Raw genomic sequence first — 12831 nt, 5'->3', positions numbered from 1 at the left:
ACTTGACAAGTTAAAAACTTAAGATAAATCACAAGACAGAAGTCAATGCCACAGATGAGTAACTTTTATTTTAGAGTCACGGTATGTTTATACAAGATGATACTATTAATATATTGTGACTTTTCTAGAGAATCATTATACATAGTTATTTTATTCAGGGTTTACACAGTTTTACATAATTTTAGAATTCCCTGATTTTTAACTGACTCAGGATTAGTTTTCCCTGACAAAATAAATGCATCAACAAGACAATAATAATAACATAACAGGTCACCAATTTAACATGTTTAGCTCTATAACATTTAAATGCACCTCTCCAATGTCTGAGAGAAAAAAATTTAATGAACATTTTTTAATGTATGAACTGCATCACTGTACAGAAGACTGCCATATGATAGCCATATTTAAACTGTGCGCATGGCATACAATTTTGTCAATTTTCCTAATCCCTGACCGATCATTTTTAATCTAGGGTTATCTGGGTGGAGGGTGAAATGGGTGGAGGGTGAAATGGGTGGAGGGTGAAATGGGTGGTGGGTGTGCTATCGACTGCCATCTGGTGGAAAATCTCGCGTTTTTTTCAAATCACGTGAGAATGTGTACAAAACAACAAAAATGGTGCCGGCAACCTTTGTGGGTCCTTTTTTAAGCGAATGTAGTAAACTAATTAAGTCAGTCTAACTAAAAATGTTCTGTATTTTGTTCATGATTCATCAAATTTAAATGTGATTATAGGGGAGTTACTCAGAGCAGCTCCAGTTTTAGAATTACAGGTTTATGATATGATTTTATTTTGTATCTATTTCAATTCCCTACAAACTTCCAGGCACCATATTTACGTTGTGTGCTTTTTTTTTTTTAGATAGAAAGCATACATTTATAAAAATGAAATGCTCAAATCAAAAGATTAAGTAAATTTGTCTTTAAGTTAATGTACGTTCCACTTTTGGACAATCAATACTTTTTACTGAGAGGGATACTCATGGTACGGAAAATTGCCCAAAGGGGAACACAAGTCAAAAAGGGTTGGGAAACACTGATATATAGGACCTACTCTAATTTCTAAGGAAATATATATATGATAATTTTACTGCTGTAATTGCGATAGTGCTAAGATTATAGAGATTTAACGTAATAAGTAGTGCAAAGGTTAGAGCTATACATAGTCATATCATGCAGGGCTCGATGTTAACCGTCACCCGATCGCCAGGAGTAAGTAGCTTTTATCGTCGGGAGAGTACACTGTGATAGCTCAGTGTGAAAAACAACTGATCCCAGGCTGTTCTCTACATCCAGTCTGTTCCTCTGCTTACTTTGGATGTGTGTCACAGCTGAAGGTGAACTCAGACATAAAAGAAAAACTTACTTTTTGGTTGATAAAAGCTTGTTTAATATTTCACTTGGGTCCTCAGAAAGCAAAACAGATCCCAGCCCTATTTAATTTTACTACCTAAGAATCAGTCATGGCAGTCATTCATGTAACCAGGTCACACTGGCCTGATTACATGACTGATTCCTGGCCTGAAAAAATCTCCCTGGTTACTTAGCAGTTAACGCAGTTTTGTGAACCTTATTGTGAAGTGTTACCCAGTGTTGTATGTTTTTATTCTTTAGATTTTCAATAAAACTAATTCATGACATATTGACTACACACATAGTAAAACATATAACATAAGTAGGAACGTAAAAACTCTATAGCTACTAAGTGAATCCATTGTCTTAAAAAAGTTTTAGTCATGCAAATAATTGTGCAATGTCTTTTTTTTTAATTAAAGAACAGAAAATATTTGTGCATGCATTTGGAACAAGGCATCAAAGTATTTCCATTGTATTCAGTTTGTACCAACTAAAGCTCTCTTTCCTCAGATGATTGGGTTGACAATCTTGCCGATAAAAAGAATGTTTTCTGCGTTTCTCTCTGTGATGATCACCATGAAAGGGCGGTTGAACTTCAACTCTAAGATGGGGCTCCTCCTAGCGCAGAAATTAACGCTTATAATACCAGTAACTGCTGCAGCATAGACTCCAGCCTCATTCACGTCCAGCGTGGCTTGGTGCACAACCTTAACGGTGCAATTAAAGCAGAGTGAGTTGATTGTGTTAAGATAACATAAGCAAGGACCTTTCCTTCATATTTTCCCATCTTACCTCCGAAACAGTCAGGTTCTTTTCCTCTGCAAGGCCACTCAGATTCGCCTGACCCACAAACACATCTGTTATTCCCATCCCTTTCAGCACGTCATTTAAGTTGGAGGAGGTTTTGATAGAAAACTTGGGAACAAAGATTTTCCAAAACCTAAAAAAGATAATAACAATAATATAAGAACCTTCCATACTTATCAACCAAGACATAAAAAACCCAACCTGATACTTAATGTAGAATCTGTTCACCTTAATTCCATCGACTTCATCCACTTATTGACATGCGCAGGGCTGATATTGTTCTCCAGCATTGTCATATTGTCAGGTAAGAGCAGCAGCATGGAGTAGGAGTTTTTGAGGGGCAGGTGGAGAACTGATGTGTGGATTTCCTGGTCGATATAAGTACTAACATCTTCTTCCATTGTCATCATCTGGACCCTAACCTGGTTAATGATAGATGAACAGTTATGTAGATGTATAATAAAAACAGGATGACTCAGATCTGCTCAGCATGTTCAGCTGTGTGACTGAACCTTTTTGTTTTCTTCCACATTGAAATCATCTTCTCTGGTAAGGCGACGCCTGAACGGAATTTCCCATTCTCCTGTTTGAGCAGAAAGAGGAGATTTTATGAATTACTAAAAGCATAACTCAATGAAAGCGAGAGGTCAGGGAACTCATAGGTTGAGACCTTTTACCTTTGTAGTCGATGTAGCTGAGAAGGTACATAACTGTGTCTGGATCCAGGTTTTCTACCAGCTTGTTTATCTTTCCGTTAGTCTTATCAGATACATACTGATTGATGGTATTGGCGGCCTCTGTAGAATTGAGGAAGTCAACACTGAAGCCGTCTGCAGAATAGGACTGCTTCAGGACATCCAGAAACTCCGGCTTTGGCTTGAAGAGTTTGTCCACAAACACAGCCGAGCCTTTGGTGAGGTCATTATGAGCTGCTGTGTTTGCAAGGAGCGTACGGAAGGCCTGGTCTACATTCGTCTGAGCAAGCTGGGAGCTGCTGTAGCCCAGAGCACTGAATAGCTGCTGGTGGGTCTCCCCCCGCGCCCCCACAGACAGAGCAGCTAAGGCAGCAGAGATGCTAGCTGGAGAGAAGAAGATGTTTTTGCCTTGAGAGTCAGAATGATCTGATAACTTCTTGTACAGACGGAAGGCAAAGTCCTTGTTTGCTGAGGTCACCAGAGAGAGGTTGTTGTCACTGTCGTCTGCAGCGTTGTCTCGTGCTTCCACACTAGAGACTGCCATTTTTTCGGGGAATTCCACGGGTCACGTGATTCGCATGAGTAACGATCACGTGATTGGGACGGTACAGGATTAAACATTAACGGGAGCAGACGGGAGCGGGAGCAAACCAATAATAACAACAACAACAAAAAAAAAACTAGGATCGATGCCAAAAAATAAAATAAAATAGAAAGAAAAAAAATCCGGCACTGGCGCGCCGCCGCCATTTTGTAGTTTTTTTCCTTGAAGCCTACACTATAATGCGAGTCAAAAAAACTACACGACCCAAAAACCAACAGTGCTTCCGCTCTGAGTTTTTCACCAGCGCTAAAAGAAAAACAAGAATGGGAGTGGAGCAGGAGCGGGACTCATTCTGAATGAGAGCGGGATGAGAGTCGGAGTATATTTATTATTATTATTTAGTAATTGACAAAAGCATGGTGGAATCTATAAACATCTTCATCTGGTTATACAGATGAAGAGGTTAATAGATTTCAGGCTCTAAATTCATTTGTTGTTGTTTTTTTATAGTATTTCATACAGAGAGCTTTCTTCAACAGAGTGATTTTTATTTTATTTTATGACAGATCTCTTTAAATATTAAATAAAATAAACAAAACTTGTAAATTCTGATTCTTTACAGAAAGTATCCTCCGTAATATATTATGAGAGATAAAAATGGAATTAATTAACTCACTTTTTCTTTTTTCATTTTATGAAAAATAAATGTATCTTTAAAAAAAAAAAAACAATAAAACAATCACATTTTAACATATACCTTAATAATCAACACCGTTTTCTGTACATTTTTAACAACTTACTTTTTTTCTGGCTGCAGCTCAGTTTGTCCCAGCTAACACAGGCTGGTTGGAGAAAGAGTCTATTTATATCGTCAATCAGATGAACTTTGATTTGGTTTATTTTCTGTCCAAACTTCATATTTGTTTTACATTTGAGCAGGGGATCAGACGATGACCAAACATGGCATCAAGGTTTGCAGCTGATTCTCAAAAAACTATAAAACAAGTGAACAACTAAATTTAATGTTTATTTGAATCTCCTAATTATCGTTTTAAGGATTGTTCAGTAAATATGAATATTTAAAATATTGAATGCCCGTGTGAATGTGAAGAATATGTGTGTGTTTTAATTTTGAGGAGAGGGGCGTATGTAAAATGGGAGTTATGTGATGTTTGGCAGACAATGAGTTAAAGTGAAGCTAAGATTAGCAGGTTAGTTATAACAGTATTCAGGCAAAGAAGTAATCCTACTGGGTAAGATGGCCGTTCTCTCCATTATACTTTTCATTTAGCTTTTTTCTTGGTGCTAGGTCATGTCTTTTAGTCAGCCTACAGGTGCTGGTCATAAAATTAGAATATCATGAAAAAGTAGATTGATTTCAGTAATTCCATTTAAAAAGTGAAACTTGTATATTATATTCATACATTACATACAAACTCATATATTTCAGATGTTTATTTTGTTTAATTTTGATGATTACAAATGACAACAAATGAAAATCTCAAATTCATCATATCAGAAAATTAGAATATTGTGAAAAGGTTCAAAATTGATGGCCCCTGGTGCCACACTCTAATCAGCTAATTAACTCAAACCACCTGCAAAAGCCTTTAAATGGTCTTTCAGTCTAGTTCTATAGGCTACACAATCATGGGGAAGACTGCTGACTTGACAGTTGTCCAAAAGACAACCATCGACACCTTGCACAAGGAGGGCAAGACACAAAAGGTCATCGCTAAAGAGGCTGGCTGTTCACAGAGCTCAGTGTCCAAGCACATTAATAGAGAGGCGAAGGGAAGGAAAAGATGTGGTCGAAAAAAGTGTACAAGCAAGAGAGATAACCGCACCCTGGAGAGGATTGTGAAACAAAACCCATTCAAAAATGTGGGGGAGATTCACAAAGAGTGGACTGCAGCTGGAGTGAGTGCTTCAAGAACCACCACACACAGACGTATGAAAGACATGGGTTTCTGCTGTCGCATTCCTTGTGTCAAGCCACTCTTGAACCACAGACAGCGTCAGAAGCGTCTTGCCTGGGCTAAAGAGAAACAGGACTGGACTGCTGGTGAGTGGTCCAAAGTCATGTTCTCTGATGAAAGTAAATTTTGCATTTCCTTTGGAAATCAAGGTCCCAGAGTCTGGAGGAAAAGAAGAGAGGCACTTCATCCACGTTGCTTGAAGTCCAGTGTAAAGTTTCCACAGTCAGTGATGGTTTGGGGTGCCATGTCATCTGCTGGTGTTGGTCCATTGTGTTTTCTGAGGTCCAGGGTCAACGCAGCCACATACCAGGAAGTTTTAGAGCACTTCATGCTTCCTGCAGCTGACCAACTTTTTGGAGATGCAGATTTCATTTTCCAACAGGACTTGGCACCTGCACACAGTGCCAAAGCTACCAGTACCTGGTTGAAGGACCATGGTATCCCTGTTCTTAATTGGCCAGCAAACTCTCCTGACCTTAACCCCATAGAAAATCTATGGGGTATTGTGAAGAAGAAGATGCAATACACCAGACCCAACAATTCAGAAGAGCTAAAAGCCACTATTAGAGCAACCTGGGCTATCATAACACCTGAGCAGTGCCACAGACTGATCGACTCCATGCCACGCCGCATTGCTGCAGTAATACAGGCCAAAGGAGGCCCAACTAAATACTGAGTGCTGTACATGCTCATACTTTTCATGTTCATACTTTTCAGTTGGCCAACATTTCTATAAATCCTTTGTTTTTATTGGTCTTCAGTAATATTCTAATTTTCTGATATGATGAATTTGAGATTTTCATTTGTTATCATTTGTAATCATCAAAATTAAACAAAATAAACATCTGAAATATATGAGTTTGTATGTAATGTATGAATATAATATACAAGTTTCACTTTTTAAATGGAATTACTGAAATCAATCTACTTTTTCATGATATTCTAATTTTATGACCAGCACCTGTATCATGTTCTCTGTTTAGATTTCTTCATGAGAAAACAAGAACACCTATTCCAGACTATAGTTGAAAAGAAGAGGATCAGTGATTCACCTCAGGTTGCACTCGTAGCTCTCCTTTTAATTTAATCTACATGTAAAAAAAAAGATAACTCAGATTAGCTCTTAATAACCCAAAGTTAAAAATGAATCCACGTTCTAATAAATACTTAAAAGTAATACATAAAAGTTGCATTGTTTTGTTTCTCAGTTTTTTAGGAAATAGCCCATTAAACTGAAAATACAATATTGGAGTCAAGGAAATAATTGTCATCTTTATTCTGGAGAACATTTATAGTATTTGAATAACCATTACTTATTGGGGAAAAGCCGGCCCATCACTATTATAGGAAAACTGCTTTGTTATCTGTGAAACAGAGAGGAACTAATGTATAGTTTCACTTTAGTTAAGGGAACAGAAAAACATTAGTTAATTGTCAGATAGTGATTAATACTGATTGGTTAGTCTCTACCTATTTGATATAAAGGTTTACTTTACTTTAAGCTAGGGGGACCAAACGTCCGTATTTCCCGGGACATATCCGTATTTCACGTCCTCTCCTGTTTTTTAAAATTACCTTCATTGGATCATTACATTTACAGGCACTAGGGCACTGCACACGGCGCTGCGTGTGACGTAATCCCTGAGTGATTACGTCACACAGTGCGGGCAGCCCTGTTCTTAATCAGAAGATAGAGAGCGTGGCTGTCTGTACGCCAACATGCCAAAACGAAAATGTATATTTACAGACGATTTACAAAAGAGTTTCCCCGCTTTCAGACCGGGTCAAGACAAATGGGAGGCCTTGTGCACAGTGTGCAAAGCAGGAACATATGTCTTGGTGTCCAATGGAGGTGCGAAAAGCCACCAGGACACCGAGAAACACAAAACAGCTGTGCGAGGCGAGAGCAGTGCTAGCTTGATCACACAGTACTTTGTCAAACCAGGGAACGAGGATGCAGTGAATGCAGCGGAGGCTGCATGGTCATTCCACACAGTGAAACATCACAACAGTTATCGCTCTATGGACTGCACGAGTTCATTGTTGAAAAAGACCCTCCCCGATTCAGACACTGCAAAAAAGTTTAGTTGTGCCCGAACAACTGGCACCTCATTCTGTTGAAGTGGTCGCACAAAGCGCTCAAAGACATCCCATTTTGTGGTGTAAGTACTGACGGGAGTAATCACGGTGCGGTAAAAATCTTCCCCATAATTATTCAGTACTTTGATTGGAAGGAGGTTGGTGTGGAGACCAAGTTGATTCAAGTGCAAGATACACAAAATGTGACTGCAACCACCATCGCCAATTACCTAATGGAAACATTGGCAAAAAAACTATTTGGCTTCCAAATGCGTCGCATTTACCGGGGACAATTGCAGCACTAATTTTGGTGGAACCCGGCGTGATGAAGGGGGAAATAATGTATTTGCAAATTTGAAGAAAATGCTACAAAACAAAACATTGATTGGCGTGGGTTGCCCAGCACACATACTTAACAACTGTGTCCATCACGGGGCAGACAGACTTGATGTGGACATTGAGAATATCATTTTTTAAATCTACCAGTACTTCCACATTTACACTGTTCGTGCAGAGTCCCTCAAATAGTACTGTGATTTTGTTGATATTGAATACAAGAGGATGCTGTCACACAGCAAGACAAGGTGGCTCTCTCTGTTCCCAGGCATAGAGAGGATGCTACAAATGTTCCTTGCTTTAAAATCATTCTTTTTGTCTCAGGAATAGCCACCCATGATGATCAAGGCATTTTTTGAAAACCCATTTAGTGAGATATACTTGTGGCACATGCACTCTCTCATGTCCGTCTTCCACAATCACATTCAAGAAAAGGAAAGGGAGAACAACTCCATCATGGAGGTTAAGAAAATATTGAGCAACATCCACAACATTCTTATTGAAAGGAAAAACAACAATTTCATGTCCCTCAAAGTTAAGGGACTGCTTGCCAAAAATCGCAGAGAAGGACTTGAAGAGGGCTATGATAAGTTCATGGCTGATGTGCTCGGCATGTACAGTTCATGTTTGGAGTATCTGGAGAAGTGGAAGACACCTATGGAAGAGTTCTCACCATTCATGTGGATGGACATGAGTGAGCCACCAAAGTGGAATGATGTGGAGGCCTGCATCAAGTACCTTGGAGAGAAGGGGGTGCCAATTGATGATGTTAAATGCTTTGACCAAGTTGCCAATCGGAAGAAATTCATAGAAAGCTGCGGTGATGATGAGTTCATGGGCCTGCAGGTGCACCAGAAGTGGACCAAATACTTTGAGAAGGCCAAATGTATTGCATGCTACTCAGAACTGCTGAAGATTGCTCAGTTTGTCTTTGCACTTCCTCCTCACAATGCAAATGTAGAGTTTTTTCACTAATGCAGAGCCAGTGGACAAAGGAGAGGAACCAGCTCTCAGTTGAGTCATTGAAAGGGATCCTATTTGTGCAATACAATTTCAAAAATATGTCTTGCAAGAACTTTCATACGTATGTGTTGAGCCACAAGAAACTGCTGAGAAAAATCAGCTCTACAGCAAAATATAAATGGGCAAACAAGGACAAAGAAGAAAAACCGGATGAAGAGGGAGACGAGGATTAAGCAGGAAAGTTAAGATAGTCTATTGATATGTTTGTTCGTTTTTGGTACAGTTATTTTTGCTACACAAGAGGTTTTTTTGTTAATTGGCTGATTTGTTAATTTATTTTTTTCAATAGCCTACCGAACAGTTCATTACTGAGGCTGAGTATGATGTGTTATTGGAAGTTGAGAGTTATTGTTAACTTTTATTGTTAAGTGAGTGATGTTTAGATGAGACATTATTTCTTTCATTGTGCTTTTTTTCATTCATTACAGGAATTGTTAACCATTTTTTAATAGATACATTTTGAATAAAATTATCATTTGTTGTTGGAGTTATTGCTGTTGACTTTTACTGAAAAGCATTTTTAATAAACTAACTGTAAATATGTTTTTGTAGGATTACGTAGACCTATGTTAAAGCTGCAGTCTATTACATTGAGAAGAGAGCAGACTTCGACTGAAAATTTGAAGAAAAACAGGTTTCACGCCACTCCCCCACCCTCTCTGCTTCACTCATGCCCCACCTCCAAGCTCCACCCCTCTCACAGCATCTGCGCGGCTACCGCATGCGACCAGTTCAGCGGTGAGAGGGAGGGGGCGGGATTCAGCGTGTGTGAGCTGTGATTGACACTCCATCAGACGCTCCTCTGGCTGTGATTGGTTGTTTTGTCTCGTCCCGAAATATTCTTTCCAGATTGCAATACAGGCAGTAGGTGGGACCAATTGAAGTTTTTTTCACAGGTTACATATCACATGTACTGCTGTCTGGGCATAGGGACAGTTTTAGCCAATATGACAAAAAAGGCAAGGCAAGGCAAGGCAAATTTATTTGTATAGCACAATTCAGTACAAAGACAATGCAAAGTGCTTTACATGATTAAAATACAGGAAGATAAAACAGAATCAAAGCAAGTAGGAAAAAAAATAAATAAATAAAATAAAATAAAAAATGCAGAAACAAAAAAAAGAATATTAAAAACAGTTGGATTAAAGAAAACATGTTTTTGTTGAACTGTTTAACTAATTAGTCTTGATTTAAAGGAACTCAGGCTTTCCGCACTTTTACAGTTTTCTGGAAGTTTGTTCCAGATAAGTGGAGCATAGGAACTAAATGCTGCTTCTCCATGTTTAGTTCTGGTTCTAGGTATGCAGAGCAGGCTGGAGCCAGAAGACCTGAGTGGTCTGGAGGGTTGATACACTGATAGCAAGTCTGTGATGTATTTAGGTGCTAAGCCATTCAGAGATTTATAGACTAACAGAAGCATTTTAAAGTCTATTCTCTGAGATACAGGGAGCCAGTGTAAAGACTTTAGAACTGGGGTGATGTGCTCTACTTTCTTAGTCTTAGTGAGGACATGGGCAGCAGCGTTCTGGATCAGCTGCAGCTGTCTGATCCACTTTTTAGGCAGACCTGTGAAAACACCATTTCAGTAATCAGTTTGACTAAAAATAAACGCATGGATTAGCTTTTCTAGATCATGCTTAAACATTAGTCCTTTAATCCTGGAAATGTTCTTCAGGTGATAGAAAGACGACCTTGTAATTGTCTTTAAATGCTTTTGGAGGTTCAAGTCTGAATCCAGCACTACATCTAGATTTTGGGCCTGATCAGTGGTTACTAGCTGAAGCGACTGAAGCTGTGTGCTAACTTTAGATCTCTCCTCTATTGCTCCAAAGATTATTACTTCAGTCTGGTTTTTATTCAGTTGAAGAAAATGATGGCACATCCAGGCATTGATTTCTTCTAAGCATTTCCTCAGTGCTTGATGATGATGAGGATGTAAAGCTGTGTGTCGTCTGCATAGTTATGGTAGCTGATGTTGTTGTTTTTAAGCAAGATGGGTCATTACACTTTACTTAAAGGCAAACAAAAACACTAATTAATTGTCAAGTAATGATTGTAATGAGGATAGTACCTGGTATGATCCTCGACTTTACTTTAGGATATACAAACAAAGATAATGGTCAGGTACTGATACGACTTAATATTATGCTTGACTCAAAAGATTACGTATTATAATAGCCAGCCAATAATTTGGTATTGAGTAAAGTAGTTTTTCATAGGCTGTGATTTCAATGGCTTAGGGTTTATTCAAAACCAACACTCAGAATTTCTACCCTAATTTTGCAGTAACGAACCAGTAGTCCTCTAATGTGTTTGTATTTGCATTGTAATTTTGTGAAGCACTTTGTGACCTCAAAGTCTGTGAAAAGTGCTATATCAATAACCATTACTTACTTACTAACTATTTGACTATATTTTAGTTTCTTTATTTGTTCCACTTTGGTTTCCTTGGTAACTACCAACTAGTTAATGATTAATTACTCTGTATATCTGTGCTAACTGTGCAGTCATCCCATAATAAGAATGGGCTGAGTTTTCCCCAGTAAGTACTGGTTAACTACCATTAGTTACTTATTAGTTACCTATGCACTCTCTAACAGTTAATGCAATTTTGTGAACCTTATTGTGAAGTGTTACCCAGTGTTGCATGTATGTTTTTATTATATCATCGCCACTGTGAACATTTTAAAGAAAACCAAGCCAGGAAATATTATTGACTACACGTAAAAAAAAATATGAGTAGGAACGTAAAAACTCTATAGCTACTAAGTGAAACCATTGTTTTAAAAAAGTTTTAGTCAAGCAAATCATTGTGCAATCTCTTTTTTTTATTAAAGAACAGAAAATATTTGTTTATGCATTTGGAACAAGGCATCAAACAAAGTATTTCCATTGTATTCAGTTTGTACCAACTAAAGCTCTCTTTTCTCAGATGACTGGGTTGACAATCTTGCCGATAAAAAGAAGGTTTTCTGCGTTTCTCTCTGTGATGATCACCATGAAAGGGCGGTTGAACTTCATCTCTGGGATGGGGGCTTCTCTGGGTATAATTAGAGAGTATCTAATAAGAGTAACTGCTCCAGCATAGACTCCAACCTCATTTACGTCCAGTGTGGCTTGGTGCACAACCTTTACGGTGCAATTAAAGCAGAGTGAGTTGATTGTGTTAAGATAACATAAGCAAGGACCTTTCATTCATATTTTTCCATCTTACCTCCGAAACAGTCAGGTTCTTTTCCTCTGCAAGGCCACTCAGATTTGCCCGAACCCCAAACACATCTGTTATTCCCATCCCTTTCAGCACGTCATTTAACTTGGAGGAGGTTTTGATAGAAAACTTGGGAACAAAGATTTTCCATTCCCTAAAAAGATAATAATAATAATACAGGAACCTTCAATACTATAATATCAATCAAGACATTAAAAAACCCAACCTGATACTTAATGTAGAATCTGTTCACCAATATTTAATCGACTTCATCCACTTATTGACATGCGCAGGGCTGATATTGTTCTCCAGCATTGTCATATTGTCAGGTAAGAGCAGCAGCATGGAGTAGGAGTTACTGAGGTGAAGGTGGAGAACTGATGTGTGGATTTCTTGGTCGACATAAGTACCATAATATGTTCTGTGGCTCATCATCTGGACCCTAACCTGGTTAATGATAGATGAACAGTTATGTAGAGTAAATAAAAAAAAAAATGAAAACCCGATCTGCTCAGATGTTCAGCTGTGTGACTGGGAAACCCTTTTTTTTTTCTTCCACATTAAAAACTCTTCCCCCTGGTATCATAAGGGGTTTAACGGATTTCCCCTTTTTTCCCGTTTGAAACAGAAAAGGAGATTTTTTTTTAAATTTTTAAAAGCATAACTCCCAAAGAAACGAGAGGTCAGGGAACCAAGGCTGAGACCTTTTACCTTTGGAAATAGATGTAGCTGAGAAGGTACATAACTGTGTCTTTAAACCAGGTTTTTTACCCCCTTGTTTATCTTTCCCCTTAGTCTTAAACC

The 12831-nt window shown here is 38.4% G+C and overlaps 2 protein-coding genes across 2 annotated transcripts; both read right to left on the bottom strand.

The window, feature by feature from the left end:
- Positions 1 to 825: 825 nt before the first annotated feature.
- LOC119798713 (serine protease inhibitor A3M-like) lies at positions 826 to 12496 on the bottom strand. The gene is made up of 3 exons (XM_038308279.1): positions 12281 to 12496; positions 12034 to 12181; positions 826 to 2063 (listed from the first exon to the last, which is right to left on the bottom strand). Exons 1-3 carry the CDS (start codon positions 12460 to 12462, stop codon positions 1863 to 1865), a joined length of 531 nt encoding a protein of 176 aa, XP_038164207.1. The 5' UTR covers positions 12463 to 12496; the 3' UTR covers positions 826 to 1862.
- On the bottom strand, positions 2070 to 3424 carry LOC119798712 (serine protease inhibitor A3M-like). Its single transcript, XM_038308278.1, has 4 exons — positions 2841 to 3424; positions 2676 to 2746; positions 2392 to 2585; positions 2070 to 2296 (listed from the first exon to the last, which is right to left on the bottom strand). Exons 1-4 carry the CDS (start codon positions 3400 to 3402, stop codon positions 2101 to 2103), a joined length of 1023 nt encoding a protein of 340 aa, XP_038164206.1. The 5' UTR covers positions 3403 to 3424; the 3' UTR covers positions 2070 to 2100.
- Positions 12497 to 12831: the final 335 nt, after the last annotated feature.

This window comes from Cyprinodon tularosa, unplaced genomic scaffold (assembly GCF_016077235.1).
Source record: "Cyprinodon tularosa strain WSP-4 unplaced genomic scaffold, ASM1607723v1 ctg633, whole genome shotgun sequence".
NCBI lineage: Eukaryota > Metazoa > Chordata > Actinopteri > Cyprinodontiformes > Cyprinodontidae > Cyprinodon > Cyprinodon tularosa.
Note: the sequence above shows the minus strand (reverse complement) of the source record. Positions and strands in the feature narration are given on the sequence as shown.